The sequence below is a fragment of the Triticum dicoccoides genome, chromosome 5A (genome assembly GCF_002162155.2).
Source record: "Triticum dicoccoides isolate Atlit2015 ecotype Zavitan chromosome 5A, WEW_v2.0, whole genome shotgun sequence".
In the NCBI taxonomy this organism is placed as follows: domain Eukaryota; kingdom Viridiplantae; phylum Streptophyta; class Magnoliopsida; order Poales; family Poaceae; genus Triticum; species Triticum dicoccoides.
In genome coordinates, this window is record NC_041388.1 from 660875370 (window position 1) to 660899283 (window position 23914).

General features: G+C 43.8%; 1 protein-coding gene across 1 annotated transcript in view; it reads left to right on the forward strand.

Moving 5' to 3' along the window:
• Positions 1–1232: 1232 nt before the first annotated feature.
• Positions 1233–23914, forward strand: part of LOC119300359 — a 33590-nt gene continuing 10908 nt past the window's right edge. The window contains exons 1-2 of the mRNA XM_037577346.1: positions 1233–1433; positions 2033–2158. Coding sequence (XP_037433243.1) covers positions 1233–1433; positions 2033–2158 — 327 coding nt within the window. The remainder of the gene's footprint in view (positions 1434–2032; positions 2159–23914) is intronic.

The following is a 23914-nucleotide window of genomic DNA, read 5'->3' on the forward strand; positions in this document are numbered from 1 at the left end:
CATGTGGTATCCCATTGTCACCACAGATACGCACGACAAGACATACATCAAGTGTTCTCAAATCTTTAAAGACTCAATCCGATAAGATTAGTTCAAAGGGGAAACTCAATTCATTACAAGAGAGAAGAGGGGGAGGAGAAACATAGGATCCAACTATAATAGCAAAGCTCGCGATACATCAAGATCGTGCCAAATCAAGAACACGAGAGAGATAGATCAAACACATAGCTACTGGTACATACCCTCAGCCCCGAGGGAGAACTACTCCCTCCTCGTCATAGAGAGCACCGGGATGATGAAGATGGCCACCGGAGAGGGGTTGCCCCCTCCGGCAGGGTGCCAGAACGGGTCTAGATTGGTTTTCGGTGGCTACGGAGGCTTCTGGCGGCGGAACTCCCGATCTATTGTGCTCACGGATGTTTTTAGGGTATATGGAGATATATAGGTGGAAGAAGTACGTCGAGGGGGCCACAAGGGGCCCACGAGGGTGGAGGGCGCGCCCTGGGTGGTGGGCGCGCCCCCTACCTCGTGGCCTCCTCGAAGCTTCCCTTACATAGACTCCAAGTCTTCTGGGCTTCTTCTGATCCAAAAATAGGTTCCGTGAAGTTTCAGGTCATTTGGACTCCGTTTGATTTTCCTTTTCTTCAAAACCCTAAAACAAGGTAAAAACAGAAACTGGCACTAGGATCTAGGTTAATAGGTTAGTCCCAAAAATGATACAAAAGTGTATAATAAAGCCCATAAACATCCAAAACAATAGATAATAATTATAGATACATTGGAGACGTATCACTCCCCCTACACGGTCCTCGTCTCCGATGATGGTAAGCAGCACCCCTCCCCCTTTGTTAGCTCGGTGGTTAGGCCGTTAGGCTAGGTGTAGGATCGATTTCCCACTGAATGAACCATCGATGTCGACTAGGTTATGGACACGTGAATGAGGCTGATAATCCAGGCAGCAACACTGATTAGTGTGATTCAGGCATGGGTCATGTTCATGCACTATAGAGTTGTTCGTCGTGCTGGGAGACCTTTGATCTGCTATTGTCCATTGTTTCTCCGGGAACAGGAGAGGATTGAAAATCTGAACTACATCTACAACTGCAATGACATCGAGGCTCTATGGATGCTTCGAATGAAAAGAGCACCATTTGCCAGGCTTGTCGAGACCTTCAGGAGCAGGGGGGCTGCTACAAGATAGCATCAACACTAGTGTTAAAGAGCAAGTGGTCATGTTCCTCCATGTTGTTGGCCATAACCAGAGGTTCAGGGTCATTCACAACACGTTCAGGAGATCAATGGGGACCATCTCTAGGTACTTCAAGCAGGTGCTTTTTGCTATTGGGGAGCTTAGAGGAGAGATGATCAGGAGACCATCTGGTCAGACTCCACCCAAGATTCACGGAAGCCCAAGGTGGTATCCATACTTCGAGGTGAGCATTGACAATATACATTTTCATTGCTTGATATGCTTGTATTGTTCAAGTTGAGCACTAACACATGCTTGTGATGCCATTTTCAGGATTGCATTGGGGCAATAGATGGTACTCATGTCACTGCCAGAGTTCCTAGGTCACAGTCTGCAGCATACAGGGGGAGGAAGCACTACACAAGCCAGAATGTGCTTGTTGTTGTTGACTTTGATCTTAAGTTCACATATGTGTTGGCTGGCTGGGAGGGGTCAGCGCATGATTCTAACATTCTCAGTGACAGCATGAGTCGACCTGATGGGATCAACATCCCCGATGGCAAGTTCTACCTTGGAGATGCTGGCTATGCATGTCGGCCGGGTATTCTTCCACCCTTCAGGAAAACCAGGTACCATCTCAATGAGTTCTCTGGTAGGAACTATCCTAGGACTGCACAAGAGTTGTTTAATCTCAGACACTCAGCCTTAGAGTAACTGTTGAGAGGGCATTCAGAGCTCTGAAGAATAGGTTTAAGATCCTGGATAAAGAAGCCATTCCACCCATACACCACTCAGGTTAAGTTAGTTCTTACTTGTTGCATTCTGCATAACTGGATCCTTCAGTGGGGCTTTGATGAACATGTGCCTGAGGAGGAAGAGGTCGAGCCTGACGATGTTGTTAGCTCCGGCCTTGGTGTGGAGGCATTTGACAATGACGCTTGGAAGAACAAAAGGTTGGAGTGGGCAGAGGCAATGTGGCTTAACAGAGGTCAGTGCAGGATTTGAAGAAGATGGAAGAAGAAGAAGAAGCAGTAGCAGCAGTAGCAGAAGCAGAAGCAGAAGCAGAAGAAGAAGAAGAAGAAGAAGAAGAAGAAGAAGAAGAAGAAGAAGAAGAAGAAGCAGAAGAAGAAGAAGAAGAAGAAGAAGAAGAAGAAGAAGAAGAAGAAGAAGAAGAAGAAGAAGAAGAAGAAGAAGAAGAAGAAGAAGAAGAAGAAGAAGAAGAAGAAGAAGAAGAAGAAGAAGAAGAAGAAGAAGAAGAAGAAGAAGAAGAAGAAGAAGAAGAAGAAGAAGAAGAAGAAGAAGAAGAAGAAGAAGAAGAAGAAGAAGAAGAAGAAGAAGAAGAAGAAGAAGAAGAAGAAGAAGAAGAAGAAGAAGAAGAAGAATAAGAAGAAGAAGATCTTATAGCAGCAACACCGATGAACTATATATCCCCTATTTAGCCAATGGCTCTTAATAATTTCAACTATTATTTGATAGTAGTTAGGATGAACTGTCATTTGTTTAAGTAGCTGGCGCTACATGTTCAGATTGTGTGTGGTAAGCTCACCACTAGTTAGAAGTGGTGACAACACCTTATGCAGGTTGCAACCAAACACCATGTGATATCTGCGCCTAATGCAATGCAGGCAACCAAATGCCGAGTCAAAAATGGTTGTCTCGTGCAACTAGGGGCATGCAGACAACTAAACTATGTGCATCTCGGGTTGTTTGTGTTGGGGAACGTAGCAGAAATTCAAAATTTTCCTACGTATCACCAAGATCTATCTATGGAGAGACCAGCAACAAGGGGAAGGAGAGTGCATCTACATACCCTTGTAGATCGCTAAGCGGAAGCATTCAAGTGAACGGGGTTGATGGAGTCGTACTCGCCGTGATTCAAATCACCGATGATCCTAGCGCCGAACGGACGGCACCTCCGCGTTCAACACACGTACGGAACGGAGACGTCTCCCATGCCTTGATCCAACAAGGAGGAGGGAGAGGTTGATGGAGATCCAGCAGCACGACGGCGTGGTGGTGGATGCAGGGCGTCACAGTAGCAGGGCTTCGCCTATACTACGAGAGAGAGACGTAACGGGGAGAGAGGGAGGCGCCAGGGGCTGGTGTGTGAAGTCTCTCCTCTTCCCCACTATATATAGGAGGGCCAAGGGGGTTGGTGCGCCAGCCTAGGAGATCCAATCTCCTAGGTGCGGCTGCCAAAGGGAGGTTTCCCTCCCCCCCAAGGCACCTAGAGGTGCCTTCCACCATTGGGACTCTTCCCTTTTGTGGAAACCTAGGCGCATGGGCTTTTGGGGCTGGTGCCCTTGGCCCATGCAGGCTAAGGCGCACCCCCTACAGCCCATGTGGCCCCCCGGGACAGGTGGCCCCACCCGGTGGGCCCCCGGGACCCTTCCGGTGGTCCCGGTACAATACCGATAACCCCGAAACTTGTCCCGATGGCTGAAACAGCACTTCCTATATATAATTCTTTACCTCCGGACCATTCCGAAACTCCTCGTGACGTCTGGGATCTCATCCGGGACTCCGAACAACATTCGGGTTACTGCATATACATATCTTCACAACCCTAGCGTCACCGAACCTTAAGTGTGTAGACCCTACGGGTTCGGGAGACATGCAGACATGACCGAGACGTTCTCCGGTCAATAACCAACAGCGGGATCTGGATACCCATGATGTCTCCCACATGTTCCACGATGATCTCATCGGATGAACCACGATGTCAAGGACTTAATCAATCCCGTATTCAATTCCCTTTTTCTAGCGGTATTGTACTTGCCTGAGATTCGATCGTCGGTATACCGATACCTTGTTCAATCTCGTTACCGGCAAGTCTCTTTACTCGTTCCGTAACACATCATCCCGTGATCAACTCTTTGGTCACATTGCGCATATGATGATGTCCTACCGAGTGGGCCCAGAGATACCTCTCCGCTTACACGGAGTGACAAATCCCAGTCTCGATTCGTGCCAACCCAACAGACACTTTCAGAGATACCTGTAATGCACCTTTATAGTCACCCAGTTACGTTGTGACGTTTGATACACCCAAAGCATTCCTACGGTATCCGGGAGTTGCACAATCTCATGGTCTAAGGAAATGATACTTGACATTTAGAAAAGCTATAGCATATGAACTACACGATCTAGTGCTATGCTTAGGATTAGGTCTTGTCCATCACATCATTCTCCTAATGATGTGATCCCGTTATCATCGACATCCAATGTCCATGGTTAGGAAACCGTAACCATCTATTGATCAACGAGCTAGTCAACTAGAGGCTTACTACGGACATGGTGTTGTCTATGTATCCACACATGTATCTGAGTTTCCTATCAATACAATTATAGCATGAATAATAAACGATTATCATGAACAAGGAAATATAATAATAACTAATTTATTATTGCCTCTAGGGCATATTTCCAACAGTCTCCCACTTTCACTAGAGTCAATAATCTAGTTCACATCGCCATGTGATTAACACTCACAGGTCACATCGCCATGTGACTAACACCCAAGAGTTTACTAGAGTCAGTAGTCTAGTTCACATCACTATGTGATTAACACTCAATGAGTTCTAGGTTTGATCATGTTGCTTGTGAGAGAGGTTTTAGTCAACGGGTCTGAACCTTTCAGATCCGTGTGTGCTTTACAAATCTCTATGTCATCTCCTAGATGTAGCTACCACGCTCTATTTTGAGCTATTCCAAATAACTGTTCTACTTGGAGCTATTCTAAATTGTTGCTCCATTATATGCATCCGGTATCTCTACTCAGAGCTATCCGGATAGGTGTTAAGCTTGCATCGACGTAACCTTTACGACGAACTCTTTTACCACCTCCATAACCGAGAAACTTCCTTAGTCCGCTAGTTACTAAGGATAACTTTGACCGCTGTCCTGTGATCCATTCATGGATCACTCTTGTACCCCTTGACTGACTCATGGCAAGGCACATTTCAGGTGCGGCACACAGCATAGCATACTGTAGAGCCTACGTCTTAAGCATAGGGGACGACCTTCGTCTTTTCTCTCTATTCTGCCGTGGTCGAGCTTTAAGTCTTAACTTCATACCTTACAACTCAGGCAAGAATTCCTTCTTTGACTGGTCCATCTTGAACACCTTCAAGATCACGTCAAGGCATGTGCTCATTTGAAAGTACCATTAAGCGTTTTGATCTATCCTTATAGATCTTGATGCTCAATGCTCAAGTAGCTTAATCCAGGTTTTCCATTGAAAAACACTTTTCAAACAACCCTATATGCTTTCCAGAAATTCTACGTCATTTCTGACCATCAGTATGTCAACAACATATACTCATCAGAAATTCTATAGTGCTCCCACTCACTTCTTTGGAAATACCAGTTTCTCATAAACTTTGTATACACCCAAAATCTTTGATCATCTCATCAAAGCATATATTCCAACTCCGAGATGCTTACTCCAGTCCTCAGAAGGATAGATGGAGCTTTGCATACTTATTAGCATCTTTCAGGATTGACAAAACCTTTCGGTTGTATCACATACAACCTTTCCTCAAGAAAATCGTCGAGGAAACAATGGTTTTTGACATCCTATCTGCAAGATTTCATAAATAATGCAGTAATCGCTAATATAATTCCAACAGACTCTTAGTATCGCTACGAGTGAGAAAGTCTCATCGTAGTCAACTCTTTGAACTTGTCGGAAAACATCTTAATGACAAGTCGAGCTTTCTTAATGGTGACATTTACCATCATTGTCCGTCTTCCTTTTAAAATCCATCTATACTCAACAGCCTTACGACCATCAAGTAGTTCTTCCAAAGTCTACACTTTGTTTTCATATATGGATCCTCTCTCGAATTATATGGCCTCGAGCCATTTATCGGAATCCAGGCCCACCATCGCTTCTCCATAGCTCGTAGGTTCATTGTTGTCTAGCAACATGACTTCCAAGACAGGATTACGTACCACTCTGAAGTAGTACGCATCCTTGTCATCCTACGATGTTTGGTAGTGACTTGATATGAAGTCTCATGATCAATATCATAAGCTTCCACTTCAATTGGTGTAGGTGCCACAGGAACAACTCTTTGTGCCCTGCTATACACTAGTTGAAGTAATGGTTCAATAACCTCATCAAGTCTCCACCATCCTCCCACTCAATACTTTTGAGAGAAACTTTTCCTCGAGAAAGGACCCGATTCTAGAAGCAATCCATTATTGCTTTCGAATCTGAGACAGGAGGTATACCCAACTGTTTTTGGTTTGTCCTATGAAGATGCATTTATCCGCTTTGGGTTCGAGCTTATCGGCCTGAAACTTTTCCACATAAGCGTCGCAGCCCCAAACTCTTAAGAAATGACAGCTTAGGTTTCTCTAAACCATAGTTCATACGGTGTCATCTTATCGGAATTACGTGGTGCCCTATTTAAAGTGAATGTGGTTGTCTCTAATGCCTAACCCATAAACTATTGTGGTAATTCGATAAGAGACATCATGGTATGCATCATATCCAATAGGGTGCAGTTATGATGTTCGGACACACCATCACACTATGGTGTTCCAGGCTGTATCAGTTGTGAAACAATTTCCACAATGTCTTAATTCTATGCCAAACTCGTAATTCAGATATTCATCTCTATGATCATATCATAGATACTTTTATCCTCTTATCACGACGATCTTTCAACTTCACACTGAAATTACTTGAACCTTTCAATAATTCAGACTCGTGATTCATCAAGTAAATATACTCAACATCTACTCAAATCATCTGTGAAGTAAGAACATAACGATATCCACTACATGCCTCAGCACTCATTGGACTGCACACATCAAAATGTATTACTTCCAACAAGTTGCTTTCTAGTTCCATTTTACTGAAACGAGGCTTTTAGTCATCTTGCCCATGTGGTATGATTTGCATGTCTCAAGTGATTCAAAATCAAGCGAGTACAAAACGGTCCATTTGCATGGAGTTTCTTCATGCATATATACCAATAGACATGGTTCGCATGTCTCAAACTTTTCAAAAAATGAGTGAGTCCAAAGATCCATCAACATGGAGCTTCTTCATGCATTTTATACCGATATGACTTACGTGGCAGTGCCACAAGTAGGTGGTACTATCTTATATCTTTTGGCATGAACATGTGTATCACTACGATCGAGATTCAATAAACCATTCATTTTAGGTGTAAGACCATTGAAGGTATTATTCAAATAAACAGAGTAACCATTATTCTCCTTAAATGAATAACCGTATTGCGATAGACATAATCCAATCATGTCTATGCTCAACGCAAACACCAATCTCGATGGTAGAGGGAGCGTGCAATGCTTGATCATATCAACATTGAGAACACTTCCAACACATATCGTCAGCTCACCTTTAGCTAGTCTCCGTTTTATTCCGTAGCTTTTATTTCGAGTTACTAACACTTAGCAACTGAACCGGTATCTAATACCCTGGTGCTACTAGGAGTACTAGTAAAGTACACATCAACACCATGTATATCCAATATACTTCTATCGACCTTGCCAGCCTTCTCATCTACCAAGTATCTAGGGTAATTCTGCTCCAGTGGCTGTTCCCTTTATTAAAGAAGCACTTAGTCTCGGGTTTGGGTTCAACCTTGGGTTTCTTCACTAGAGTAGCAGCTGAATTGCCATTTTATGAAGTATCCCTTCGAGCCCTTGCCCTTCTTGAAACTAGTGGTTTCACCAACCATCAACAATTGATGCTCCTTCTTGATTTCTACTTTTGCGGTGTCAAACATCGCGAATATCTAAAGGATCATCATATATGTCCTCGATATATTATAGTTCATCATGAAGCTCTAGCAGCTTGGTGGTAATGACTTCGGAGAACCATCACTATCTCATCTGGAAGATCAACTCCCACTTGATTCAAATGATTGTTGTACTCAGACAATCTGAGCACAAGCTCAACAATTGAGCTTTTCTCCCTTAGTTTGTAGGCTAAGAAAATCGTCGGAGGTCTTATACCTCTTGACGTGGGCACGAGCCTGAAATTCCAATTTCAGCCCTCAAAACATCTCATATGTTTCGTGACGTTTCAAAACGTCTTTGGTGCCTCAACTCTAAACCGTTTAACTGAACTATCATGTAGTTATCAAAAACGTGTATGTCAGATGTTCACAACATCCACAGACAACATTCGAGGTTCAGCACACTGAGCGGTGCATTAAGGACATAAGCCTTCTAAGAAGCAATGAGGACAATCCTCAGTTTACGGACCTAGTCCGCATAATTGCTACTATCAACTTTCAACTAAATTTTCTCTAGGAACATAACTAAACAGTAGAACTATAGCGTGAGCTACGACATAATTTGCAAAATCCTTTTGACTATGTTCAGGATAATTAAGTTCATCTTATGAACTCCCACTTAGATTAGACATCCCTCTAGTCATCTAAGTATTACACGATCCGAGTCGACTAGCCTATGTCCGATTAACACGTGAGACGGACTAGTCAACGTCGGTGAACATCTTCATGTTGATCGTATCTTCTATACGACTCGTGTTCGACCTTTCGGTCTCTGTGTTCCGAGGCCATGTCTTCACATGCTAGGCTCGTCAAGTTAACCCTAAGTGTTTTTGCATGTGTAAATCTTGCTTACACCCGTTGTATGTGAACGAAAGGATCTATCACACCCGATTAACACGTGATGCTTCGAAGCGACGAACTGTAGCAACGGTGCACAGTTAGGGGAGAACACTTCTTGAAATTTTAATGAGGGATCATCTTATTTACTACCGTTGTACTAAGTAAACAAGATGCATAACATGATAAACATCATATGCAATCAAATAGTGACATGATATGGCCAATATCATGTAGCTCCTTTGATCTCCATCTTGGGGCTCCATGATCATCTATTACAAGAACATGATTAACCTCATACATTACATATATCATTCATCACATCCTTTTGGCCATATCACATCACATAGCATACCCTGCAAAAACAAGTTAGACGTCCTCTAATTGTTGTTTGCATGTTTTACGTGGCTGCTATGGGTTTCTAGCAAGAACGTTTCTTACCTACGCAAAACCACAACGTGATATGCCAATTGCTATTTACCCTTCATAAGGACCCTTTTCATAGAATCCGATCCGACTAAAGTAGGAGAGACAGACACCCGCTAGCCACCTTATGCAACTAGTGCATGTTTGTCGGTGGAACCGGTCTCACGTAAGAGTACGTGTAAGGTTGGTCCGGGCCGCTTCATCCCACGATGCCGCCGAATCAAGATAAGACTAGTAACGGCAAGCACATTGAACAAAATCAACGCCCACAACTACTTTGTGTTCTACTCGTGCATAGAATCTACGCAATAGACCTAGCTCATGATGCCACTGTTGGGGAACGTAGCAGAAATTCAAAATTTTCCTACGTATCACCAAGATCTATCTATGGAGAGACCAGCAACGAGGGGAAGGAGAGTGCATCTACATACCCTTGTAGATCGCTAAGCGGAAGCGTTCAAGTGAACGGGGTTGATGGAGTCGTACTCACCGTGATTCAAATCACCGATGATCCTAGCGCCGAACGGACGGCACCTCCGCGTTCAACACACGTACGGAACGGAGACGTCTCCCATGCCTTGATCCAGCAAGGAGGAGGGAGAGGTTGATGGAGATCCAGCAGCACGACGGCGTGGTGGTGGATGCAGGGCGTCACAGTAGCAGGGCTTCGCCTATACTACGAGAGAGAGAGACGTAACGGGGAGAGAGGGAGGCGCCAGGGGCTGGTGTGTGAAGTCTCTCCTCTTCCCCACTATATATAGGAGGGCCAAGGGGGTTGGTGCGCCAGCCTAGGAGATCCAATCTCCTAGGTGCGGCTGCCAAAGGGAGGTTTCCCTCCCCCCCAAGGCACCTAGAGGTGCCTTCCACCATTGGGACTCTTCCCTTTTGTGGAAACCTAGGCGCATGGGCTTTTGGGGCTGGTGCCCTTGGCCCATGCAGGCTAAGTCGCACCCCCTACAGCCCATGTGGCCCCCCGGGATAGGTGGCCCCACCCGGTGGGCCCCGGGGACCCTTCTGGTGGTCCCGGTACAATACCGATAACCCCGAAACTTGTCCCGATGGCCGAAACAACACTTCCTATATATAATTCTTTACCTCCGGACCATTCCGGAACTCCTCGTGACATCCGGGATCTCATCCGGGACTCCGAACAACATTCGGGTTACTGCATATACATATCTTCACAACCCTAGCGTCACCGAACCTTAAGTGTGTAGACCCTACGGGTTCGGGAGACATGCAGACATGACCGAGACGTTCTCCGGTCAATAACCAACAGCGGGATCTGGATACCCATGATGGCTCCCACATGTTCCACGATGATCTCATCGGATGAACCACGATGTCAAGGACTTAATCAATCCCGTATTCAATTCCCTTTTTCTAGCGGTATTGTACTTGCCCGAGATTCGATCGTCGGTATACCGATACCTTGTTCAATCTCGTTACCGGCAAGTCTCTTTACTCGTTCCGTAACACATCATCCCGTGATCAACTCTTTGGTCACATTGCGCATATGATGATGTCCTACGGAGTGGGCCCAGAGATACCTCTCCGCTTACACGGAGTGACAAATCCCAGTCTCGATTCGTGCCAACCTAACAGACACTTTCAAAGATACCTGTAATGCACCTTTATAGTCACCCAGTTACGTTGTGACGTTTGATACACCCAAAGCATTCCTACGGTATCCGGGAGTTGCACAATCTAATGGTCTAAGGAAATGATACTTGACATTTAGAAAAGCTATAGCATATGAACTACGCGATCTAGTGCTATGCTTAGGATTAGGTCTTGTCCATCACATCATTCTCCTAATGATGTGATCCCGTTATCAACGACATCCAATGTCCATGGTTAGGAAACCGTAACCATCTATTGATCAACGAGCTAGTCAACTAGAGGCTTACTATGGACATGGTGTTGTCTATGTATCCACACATGTATCTGAGTTTCCTATCAATACAATTATAGCATGAATAATAAACGGTTATCATGAACAAGGAAATATAATAATAACTAATTTATTATTGCCTCTAGGGCATATTTCCAACAGTTTGGCCTGCATCCCCTCAAACCAGCTCACTAGAGCCAGGCTCGTCGGGCTAGGCTGGATTGGCAATGTAACCAAACATGCCCTAAGGTGATCATCAACATGAATGGCCTGCCCTCCGTTGAGTAAACCAATAAATTGAGCTACATGTTGAGCAACAAGAAAAAAACTTACGATCTCCATGATTGACTCGTCGGTGGCCACCCTCTTTCCACCCATGCGACCGCACGGCAGTACTTCACGATGGAGTTTGAGATGGTGTTCATGGATCGTATGAAAGTTGTAGGGCAGTGGATGTCCGGCAAGGCCTGGTCGGTCGATGGATGTCCCCTTGATTCATGCCTACAAAGTACGCACTTTTGGCCAAAGTGCTTTTTGTCGTGGATGTCCGGCAAGGCCTGGTCGGTGGATGTATCAATGAACATAATCTGAACTTTTGCAAACAAGGCGGGTGGTTGATGTCCCACAAGGCCTGGTCGACGGCCGAAGTGGTAGAGCGGTGGCGTCAGATCGGGAGAGTGCGAATACAGAGCAAGGGGGTGTGAGGGAAAAGTGCCCCAAAAGAGAGGATTTGGGTGTATATTATGTCGACTTTGGTTGTGCCATACGTAATACCGACACTGGCCAATTTTCGTCTGGGTAGTGCAACATGAAGGAAATATGCCCTAGAGGCAATAATAAAGTTATTATTTATTTCCTTATATCATGATAAAAGTTTATTATTCATGCTAGAATTGTATTAACCGGAACATAATACATGTGTGAATACATAGACAAACAGAGTGTCACTAGTATGCCTCTACTTGACTAGCTGTTAATCAAAGATGGTTATGTTTCCTAACGATGGACAAAGCATTGTCATTTGATTAACGGGATCACATCATTAGTTGAATGATCTGATTGACATGACCCATTTCATTAGCTTAGCACCCGATCGTTTAGTATGTTGCTATTGCTTTCTTCATGACTTATACATGTTCCTATGACTATGAGATTATGCAACTCCCATGTGCCGGAGGAACACTTTGTGTGCTACCAAACGTCACAACGTAACTGGGTGATTATAAAGGTGCTCTACAGGTGTCTCCAAAGGTACATGTTGGGTTGGCGTATTTCGAGATTAGGATTTGTCACTCCGATCGTCGGAGAGGTATCTCTGGGCCCTCTCGGTAATGCACATCACTTAAGCCTTGCAAGCATTGCAACTAATGAGTTAGTTGCAGGATGATGTATTACGGAACGAGTAAAGAGACTTGCCGGTAACGAGATTGAACTAGGTATTGGATACCGACGATCGAATCTCGGGCAAGTAACATACCGATGACAAAGGGAACAACGTATGTTGTTATGTGGTCTGACCGATAAAGATCTTCGTAGAATATGTAGGAGCCAATATGAGCATCCAGGTTTCGCTATTGGTTATTGACCGGAGACGAGTCTCGGTCATGTCTACATTGTTCTCGAACCCGTAGGGTCCGCACGCTTAAGGTTTCGATGACAGTTATATTATGAGTTTATGAGTTTTGATGTACCGAAGGAGTTCGGAGTCCCGGATGTGATCACGGACATGACGAGGAGTCTCGAAATGGTCGAGACATAAAGATTTATATATTGGAAGCCTATGTTTGGATATCGGAAGTGTTTCGAGTGAAATCGGGATTTTACCGGAGTACCGGGAGGTTACCGGAACCCCCCGGGAGGTATATGGGCCTTAGTGGGCCTTGGTGGAAGAGAGGAGAGGTGGCCAGAGATGGGCCGCGCGCCTCTCGCCCCCTTGGTCCGAATAGGACAAGGAGAGGGGGCCGACCCCCTTCCTCCTCTCTCTCCTCTTTCCCCCCTCCACGAATCCTATTCCAACTAGGAAAGGGGGGGAATCCTACTCCCTCCGGGAGTAAGACTCCTCCTGGTGCGCCTCCTCTTGGTCGGCCGCCCCCCCCCCCCTTTGAGCCTTTATATACGGAGGCAGGGGCACTCCCTAAAGACACAAGTTGATCCACGTGATCATATTCTTAGCCGTGTGCGGTGCCCCCTTCCACCATAGTCCTCGATAATATTGTAGCAGTGCTTAGGCAAAGCCCTGCGACATTAGTACATCAAGATCGTCACCACGCCGTCGTGCTGACGGAACTCTTCCCCGACACTTTGCTGGATCGGGGTCCGGGGATCGTCATCGAGCTGAACGTGTGCTAGAACTCGGAGGTGCCGTAGTTTTGGTGCTTGATCGGTCGGGCCGTGAAGACGTACGACTACATCAACCGCGTCGTCATAACGCTTCCACTATCGGTCGATGAGGGTACGTAGACAACACTCTCCCCTCTCGTTGCTATGCATCACCATGATCTTGCGTGTGTGTAGGAATTTTTTTGAAATTACTACGTTCCACAACAGTGGTATCAGAGCCTAGGTTTTATGTGCTGATGTCATATGCATGAGTAGAACACAAGTGAGTTGTGGGCAATATAAGTCATACTGCTTACCAGCATGTCATACTTTGGTTCAGCGATATTGTTGGACGAAGCGGCCCGGACCGACACTATGCATACGCTTACGCGAGACCGGTTCTCCCGACGTGCTTTGCACATAGGTGGCTTGCGGGTGACAGTTTCTCCAACTTTAGTTGAACTGAGTGTGGCTACGCCCGGTCCTTGCGAAGGTTAAAACAACACCAACTTGACAAACTATCGTTGTGGTTTTGATGCGTAGGTAAGATTGGTTCTTGCTTAAGCCCGTAGCAGCCACGTAAAAACTTGCAACAACAAAGTAGAGGACGTCTAACTTGTTTTTGCAGGGCATGTTGTGATGTGATATGGTCAAGACATGATTCTAAATTTTATTGTATGAGATGATCATGTTTTGTAACCAAGTTATCGGCAACTGGCAGGAGCCATATGGTTGTCGCTTTATTGTATGCAATGCAATCGCGCTGTAATGCTTTACTTTATCATTAAGCGTTAGCGATAGTCGTGGAAGCATAAGATTGGCGAGACGACAATGATACTACGATGGAGATCAAGGTGTCGCACCGGTGAAGATGGTGATCACGACGGTGCTTTGGAGATGGAGATCACAAGCACAAGATGATGATGGCCATATCATATCACTTCTATTGATTGCATGTGATGTTTATCTTTTATGCATCTTATCTTGCTTTGATTGACGGTAGAATTATAAGATGATCTCTCACTAAGTTATCAAGAAGTGTTCTCCCTGAGTATGCACCGTTGCAAAAGTTCTTCGTGCTGAGACACCACGTGATGATCGGGTGTGATAGGCTCTACGTTCAAATACAGCGGGTGCAAAACAGTTGCACACGCGGAATACTCAGGTTATACTTGACGAGCCAAGCATATACAGATATGGCCTCGGAACACGGAGACCGAAAGGTCGAGCGTGAATCATATAGTAGATATGATCAACATAGTGATGTTCACCAATGAAACTACTCCATCTCATGTGATGATCGGACATGGTTTAGTTAATTTGGATCACGTAATCACTTAGAGGATTAGAGGGATATCTATCTAAGTGGGAGTTCTTAAGTAATATGATTAATTGAACCTAAATTTATCATGAACTTAGTACCTAATAAGTATCTTGCTTATGTATGTTTGATTGTAGATAGATGGCCCGTGCTGTTGTTCCATTGAATTTTAATGCATTCCTTGAGAAAGCAAAGTTGAAAGATGATGGTAGCAATTACACGGACTGGGTCCGTAACTTGAGGATTATCCACATTGCTGCACAAAAGAATTACGTCCTGGAAGCACCGCTGGGTTCCAGGCCTGCTGCTGGAGCAACACCATATGTTATGAACGTCTGGCAGAGCAAAGCTGATGACTACTCGATAGTTCAATGTGCCATGCTTTACGGCTTAGAACTAGGACTTCAACGACATTTTGAACGTCATGGGGCATATGAGATGTTCCAGGAGTTGAAGTTAATATTTCAAGCAAATGCCCGGATTGAGAGATATGAAGTCTCCAATAAGTTCTATAGCTGCAAGATGGAGGAGAACAGTTCTGTCAGTGAGCATATACTCAAGATGTCTGGGTATTGTAATCACTTGATTCAACTGGGAGTTAATCTTCCGGATGATAGCGTCATTGACAGAATTATCCAATCACTTCCACCAAGATATAAGAGCTTTGTGATGAACTATAATATGCAAGGGATGAATAAGACTATTCCCGAGCTCTTCGCGATGCTGAAAGCTGCGGAGGTAGAAATCAAGAAGGAGCATCAAGTGTTGATGGTCAACAAGACCACTAGTTTCAAGAAAAAGGGCAAAGGGAAGAAGAAGGGGAATTTCAAGAAGAACAGCAAGCAAGTTGCTGCTCAAGAGAAGAAACCCAAGTTTGGACCTAAGCCTGAAACTGAGTGCTTCTACTGCAAGCAGACTGGTCACTGGAAGCGGAACTGCCCCAAGTATTTGGCGAATAAGAAGGATGGCAAGGTGAACAAAGGTATATGTGATATACATGTTATTGATGTGTACCTTACTAATGCTCGCAGTAGCACTTGGGTATTTGATACTGGTTCTGTTGCTAATATTTGCAACTCGAAACAGGGACTACAGATTAAGCGAAGATTGGCTAAGGACGAGGTGACGATGCGCGTGGGAAATGGTTCCAAAGTCGATGTGATCGCGGTCGGCACGCTACCTCTACATCTACCTTTGGGATTAATATGAGACCTAAATAATTGTTATTTGGTGCCAGCGTTAAGCATGAACATTATATCTGGATCTTGTTTGATGTGAGACGGTTATTCATTTAAATCAGAGAATAATGGTTGTTCTATTTATATGAGTAATATCTTTTATGGTCATGCACCCTTGAAGAATGGTCAATTCTTATTGAATCTCGATACTAGTGACACACATATTCATAATGTTGAAGCCAAAAGATGCAGAGTTGATAATGATAGTGCAACTTATTTGTGGCACAGCCGTTTACGTCATATCGGTGTAAAGCGCATGAAGAAACTCTATACTGATGGACTTTTGGAACCACTTGATTATGAATCACTTGGTACTTGCGAACCGTGCCTTATGGGCAAGATGACTAAAATGCCGTTCTCCGGTACTATGGAGAGAGCAACAGATTTGTTGGAAATCATACATACAGATGTATGTGGTCCGATGAATATTGAGGCTCGTGGCGGATATCGTTATTTTCTTACCTTCACGGATGACTTAAGCAGATATGGGTATATCTACTTAATGAAACACAAGTCTGAAACATTTGAAAAGTTCAAAGAATTTCAGAGTGAAGTTGGAAATCATCATAACAAGAAAACAAAGTTTCTACAATCTGATCGTGGAGGAGAATATTTGAGTTACGAGTTTGGTGTACATTTGAAACAATGCGGAATAGTTTCGCAACTCACGCCACCCGGAACACCACAGCGTAATGGTGTGTCCGAACGTCGTAATCGTACTTTACTAGATATGGTATGATCTATGATGTCTCTTACTGATTTACCTCTATCGTTTTGGGGTTATGCTTTAGAGACGGCTGCATTCACGTTAAATAGGGCACCATCAAAATCCGTTGAGACGACGCCTTATGAACTATGGTTTGGCAAGAAACCAAAGTTGTCGTTTCTGAAAGTTTTGGCCTGCGATGCTTATGTGAAAAAGCTTCAACCTGATAAGCTCGAACCCAAATCGGAGAAATGTGTATTCATAGGATATCCAAAGGAGACTATTGGATACACCTTCTATCACAGATCTGAAGGCAAGACTTTTGTTGCTAAGTTCGAAAAATTTCTGGAGAAGGAGTTTCTCTCGAAAGAAGTGAGTGGGAGGAAAGTAGAACTTGACGAGGTAACTGTACCTGCTCCCTTGTTGGAGAGTAATGCATCACAGAAACCTGTTTCTGTGACACCTACACCAATAAGTGAGGAAGCTAATGATAATGATCATGAAACTTCAGAACAAGATACTACTGAACCTCGTAGATCAAACAGAGTGAGATCCGCACCAGAGTGGTATGGTAATCCTGTTCTGGAAGTCATGCTACTAGATCATGATGAACCTACGAACTATGAAGAAGCGATGGTGAGCCCAGATTCCGCAAAATGGCTTGAAGCCATGAAATCTGAGATGGGATCCATGTATGAGAACAAAGTGTGGACTTTGGTTGACTTGCCCGATGATCGGCAAGCGATTGAGAATAAATGGATCTTCAAGAAGAAGACTGACGCTGACGGTAATATTACTATCTACAAAGCTCGACTTGTCGCAAAAGGGTTTCGGCAAGTTCAAGGAATTGACTATGATGAGACCTTCTCACCCGTAGCGATGCTTAAGTCTGTCCGAATCATGTTAGCAATTGCCGCATTTTATGATTATGAAATTTGGCAGATGGATGTCAAAACTGCATTCCTGAATGGGTTTCTGGAAGAAGAGTTGTATATGATGCAACCAGAAGGTTTTGTCGATCCAAAGGGAGCTAACAAAGTGTGCAAGCTCCAACGATCCATCTATGGACTGGTGCAAACCTCTCGGAGTTGGAATAAACGCTTTGATAGTTTGATCAAAGCATTTGGTTTTATACAGACTTTCGGAGAAGCCTGTATTTACAAGAAAGTGAGTGGGAGCTCTGTAGCATTTCTGATATTATATGTGGATGACATATTACTGATTGGAAATGATATAGAATTTCTGGATAGCATAAAGGGATACCTGAATACGAGTTTTTCAATGAAAGACCTCGGTGAAGCTGCTTACATATTAGGCATTAAGATCTATAGAGATAGATCAAGACGCTTAATTGGACTTTCACAAAGCACATACCTTGACAAGATTTTGAAGAAGTTCAAAATGGATCAAGCAAAGAAAGGGTTCTTGCCTGTGCTACAAGGTGTGAAATTGAGTCAGACTCAATGCCCGACCACCGCAGAAGATAGAGAGAAAATGAAAGATGTTCCCTATGCTTCAGCCATAGGCTCTATCATGTATGCGATACTGTGTACCAGACCTGATGTGTGCCTTGCTATAAGTCTAGCAGGGAGGTACCAATGTAATCCAGGAGTGGATCACTGGACAGCGGTCAAGAACATCCTGAAGTACCTGAAAAGGACTAAGGATATGTTTCTCGTATATGGAGGTGACAAAGAGCTCATCATAAACGGTTACGTTGATGCAAGCTTTGACACTAATCCGGACGATTCTAAATCGCAAACCGGATACATGTTTACATTAAACGGTGGAGCTGTCAGTTGGTGCAGTTCTAAACAAAGCGTCATGGCGGGATCTACATGTGAAGCGGAATACATAGCTGCTTCGGAAGCAGCAAACGAAGGAGTCTGGATGAAGGAGTTCATATCCGATCTAGGTGTCATACCTAGTGCATCGGGTCCAATGAAAATCTTTTGTGACAATACTGGTGCAATTGCCTTGGCGAAGGAATCCAGATTTCACAAGAGAACCAAGCACATCAAAAGACGCTTCAATCCCATCCGGGATCTAGTCCAGGTGGGAGACATAGAGATTTGCAAGATACATACGGATCTGAATGTAGCAGACCCATTGACTAAGCCTCTTCCACGAGCAAAACATGATCAGCACCAAGGCTCCATGGGTGTTAGAATCATTACTGTGTAATCTAGATTATTGACTCTAGTGAAAGTGGGAGACTGAAGGAAATATGCCCTAGAGGCAATAATAAAGTTATTATTTATTTCCTTATATCATGATAAAAGTTTATTATTCATGCTAGAATTGTATTAACCGGAAACATAATACATGTGTGAATACATAGACAAACAGAGTGTCACTAGTATGCCTCTACTTGACTAGCTCGTTAATCAAAGATGGTTATGTTTCCTAACCATGGACAAAGAGTTGTCATTTGATTAACGGGATCACATCATTAGTTGAATGATCTGATTGACATGACCCATTTCATTAGCTTAGCACCCGATCGTTTAGTATGTTGCTATTTCTTTCTTCATGACTTATACATGTTCCTATGACTATGAGATTATGCAACTCCCGTGTGCCGGAGGAACACTTTGTGTGCTACCAAACGTCACAACGTAACTGGGTGATTATAAAGGTGCTCTACAGGTGTCTCCAAAGGTACATGTTGGGTTGGCGTATTTCGAGATTAGGATTTGTCACTCCGATCGTCGGAGGGGTATCTCTGGGCCCTCTCGGTAATACACATCACTTAAGCCTTGCAAGCATTGCAACTAATGAGTTAGTTGCGGGATGATGTATTACGGAACGAGTAAAGAGACTTGCCGGTAACGAGATTGAACTAGGTATTGGATACCGACGATCGAATCTCGGGAAAGTAACATACCGATGACAAAGGGAACAACGTATGTTGTTATGCGGTCTGACCGATAAAGATCTTCGTAGAATATGTAGGAGCCAATATGAGCATCCAGGTTCCGCTATTGGTTATTGACCGGAGACGAGTCTCGGTCATGTCTACATTGTTCTCGAACCCGTAGGGTCCGCACGCTTAAGGTTTCGATGACAGTTATATTATGAGTTTATGAGTTTTGATGTACCGAAGGAGTTTGGAGTCCCGGATGTGATCACAGACATGATGAGGAGTCTTGAAATGGTCGAGACATAAAGATTGATATATTGGAAGCCTATGTTTGGATATCGGAAGTGTTTCGGGTGAAATTGGGATTTTACCGGAGTATCGGGAGGTTACCGGAACCCCCCGGAAGGTATATGGGCCTTAGTGGGCCTTAGTGGAAGAGAGGAGAGGTGGCCATAGATGGGCCGCGCGCCTCTCCCCCCCTTGGTCCGAATAGGACAAGGAGAGGGGGCCGACCCCCTTCCTCCTCTCTCTCCTCTTTCCCCCCTCCACGAATCCTATTCCAACTAGGAAAGGGGGGGAGTCCTACTCCCAAAGGGAGTAGGACTCCTCCTGGCGCGCCTCCTCTTGGCCGGCTGCCCCCCCCCTTGAGCCTTTATATACGGAGGCAAGGGCACTCCCTAGAGACACAAGTTGATCCACGTGATCATATTCTTAGCCGTGTGCGGTGCCCCCTTCCACCATAGTCCTCGATAATATTGTAGCAGTGCTTAGGCGAAGCCCTGCGACATTAGTACATCAAGATCGTCACCACGCCGTCGTGCTGACGGAACTCTTCCCCGATACTTTGCTGGATCGGAGTCCGGGGATCGTCATCGAGCTGAACGTGTGCTAGAACTCGGACGTGTCGTAGTTTCGGTGCTTGATCGGTCGGGCCGTGAAGATGTACGACTACATCAACCGCGGTGTCATAACGCTTCCGCTATCGGTCTTCAAGGGTACGTAGACAACACTCTCCCCTCTCGTTGCTATGCATCACCATGATCTTGCGTGTGCGTAGGAATTTTTTTGAAATTACTATGTTCCACAACACAACAACCATCAGGTAAGGACATATATGTGTGTTGTTGGCGGGCTACGCACTATGGAGAAATCACATAGCAGTTATAGGCAGTTCGCAACATGGAGTCGTTGTGCCTAGAGGTCTACCAACGTTACATTTTTCTACAATGTATGCTTTTGTTTCTATACTTGTCGTCTATATGCACCAGTGTTATTACGTTCGTTTTCTAGCCTAGAGGTATGATTTTTCGTAAAGTTCGGTTATTTGGTTCATATAGGGTGATCCCTATTTGGCGCATAGGTCACAACAAGGGACCTACCATGCAACCCCTCCAACGCCCAAATCCAATTATTGGGTCGGGTCCAGGTCCAGGGAGATGCTTCCATGACACTGCCTTCTACCCTGAGTGCGGTGCATGTCCCCTTGCTTTTTTGTCAATAGTTTTTCGAAATACATGAACATTTTCTAAACGGATGAAGCTTTTTCACTTATCAGAAACAATTATTTAAATTCACAAACATTTTTTTTCATTTTTTATCAACTTTTCTAAAAAAATCATGAACATTATATGAACTCCGGAAAACAATTCTAATTCATAAACAATTCTGATTATACAAACTTTTTTAGAGATTGTAAACATTTTTTGAATATGTGAATATTTTTTGAAATCATGAACATTTTTAATGTCAGAACATTTTTTTTCTCAAACAATTTTTCAAAATCATGAACAAAAACATCTGAATTCATGATCACTTTATGATTTCTTGAACATTCTTATGCAGAATCAAAAATTATTTGAAATCTGGAGATATTTCAAAAGGGAAAAAAGGACAAATAGGAAATAAAAAACAAAAAAATAGGGGGCGTCCCGCCCTGCAGATGGGCCGGCCCAATAGGGCGTGTGGGGCACGTTTCCTCTTCATCGGGCGCACAAGTCGCCATATAGAGGCTCCCTTCATATAGACCCATGGTTTAGATATGCATTTATCCGTGTCAGGCCCATGGGCCATAAATTTTTAGGCTTCCTTATTATTCTTGTTTTTTTCGGACATGGGCTTTTGGAACATGGTTCCACACGCACCTACTTTGAATAGTTTGTCTCACAAAAAACTACTTTGAATAGTAAAATTAAAAAATGCCATAAAATCATCAGTTCTTAATATTTTTTGTAACATATACATGGTTGAGTGTTCTACTCACGTGTGAAGTTTCACGGAGGACTGACATCCATGGTCTTCTCGGCAAAAATCAAAAAAAAATTCCATGGTATAAAAGTGACTGTGTTAGGAAGGAGGTCGATTTTATTGTCTTTGCTAAGAATACCACATGTATTATTTCTTCACGAAACTTCACATATGAGTACAATAGTCGACTAAGTTTGATACCCTAAGAAATTGGAATTGCTTGATTTTTTTGCTATTTTTATATTCCACAATTCATTATGGTGTGTGTGGAACCATGTGCACAACGGTATTTTATCCCCCCCTCCCCACACACCCACACACACACCCCATAAGGAAATAGTTTTTTATTTATGGATGAGCATAGTCTTCGAAGAATATATCGAGCGCTTATAAAAATGTTACAATCCTGACAACCACCATTTATGCAATGTTTGCAAGCAACTTCATGTGTCTATATATGTATGTGTGTGATTGTACTATGTTTTATTAACTAATAAAATGTGTGTGGTTTAAAAACAAGGTGGCAGGTTCAAAGGTTATCCTAGGCAGAGGACAATGTGGTTAGGAGGATTTGGACGATAGTGTTCCTGGTCCAGGTGTGTCCTGCTTGTGCCGGGTACACCAACTTATTTTAACCTTTAACAATTTACATAAGAAAGGGCCATGCGTGATGGTTTGCGTCCAAAATGAATTTTGTGGATGTGCCCGAGAATTCACAGACCTTTAACGTGAGCATGAGATGATGGCCTCTCCTCGCTCCAACGCATGGGAATTGAACTCGTCCTCAACATTCTCTCATTGGTTGTCGCCGTGATCGTGGGACCCTCGCTTGAACGAGGATACCGAACTCGAACTAAGTGTGTTTTGGATAATTCCACGGCTTGTGTTGTAGGGCGCAGACGACACATTTGTCTATGTAGGCAAGTTGGAGTTCTTCATTCACAAGGTGTCGAACGCAAGTTGGATTATATGATACAAATGATGATTATAACATGCATGCACTCCAACATAAACAAATAATTAATAAATATAGTGTGGTGACATGTGGGGGGAGGGGGCTAGTTGAAGGAAATATGCCCTAGAGGCAATAATAAAGTTATTATTTATTTCCTTATATCATGATAAATGTTTATTATTCATGCTAGAATTGTATTAACCGGAAACATAATACATGTGTGAATACATAGACAAACAGAGTGTCACTAGTATGCCTCTACTTGACTAGCTCGTTGATCGAAGATGGTTACTTGTTTCCTAACCATAGACATGAGTTGTCATTTGATTAACGGGATCACATCATTAGGAGAATGATGTGATTGACTTGACCCATTCCGTTAGCTTAGCACTTGATCGTTTAGTTTGTTGCTATTGCTTTCTTCATAACTTATACGTGTTCCTATGACTATGAGATTATGCAACTCCCGTTTATCGGAGGAACACTTTGTGTGCTACCAAACGTCACAACGTAACTGGGTCATTATAAAGGTGCTCTACAGGTGTCTCCGAAGGTACTTGTTGGGTTGGCGTATTTCGAGATTAGGATTTGTCACTCCGATTGTCGGAGAGGTATCTCTGGGCCCTCTCGGTAATGCACATCACTTAAGCCTTGCAAGCATTGCAACTAATGAGTTAGTTGCAGAATGATGTATTACGGAACAAGTAAAGAGACTTGCCGGTAACGAGATTGAACTAGGTATTGGAATACCGACGATTGAATCTCGGGCAGGTAACATACCGATGACAAAGGGAACAACGTATGTTGTTATGCAGTTTGACCGATAAAGATCTTCATAGAATATGTAGGAACCAATATGAGCATCCAGGTTCCGCTATTGGTTATTGACTGGAGACGTGTCTCGGTCATGTCTACATAGTTCTCGAACCCGTAGGGTCCGCACGCTTAAAGTTCGGTGACGATCGTAATTAGGTTTTTTTGTGTTTTGATGTACTGAAGGTTGTTCGGAGTCCCAGATGTGATCACGGACATGACGAGGAGTCTCTAAATGGTCGAGACATAAAGATTGATATATTGGAAGCCTATATTTGGATATCGGAAACGTTCCGGGTGAAATCGGGATTTTATCGGAGTACCGGGGGC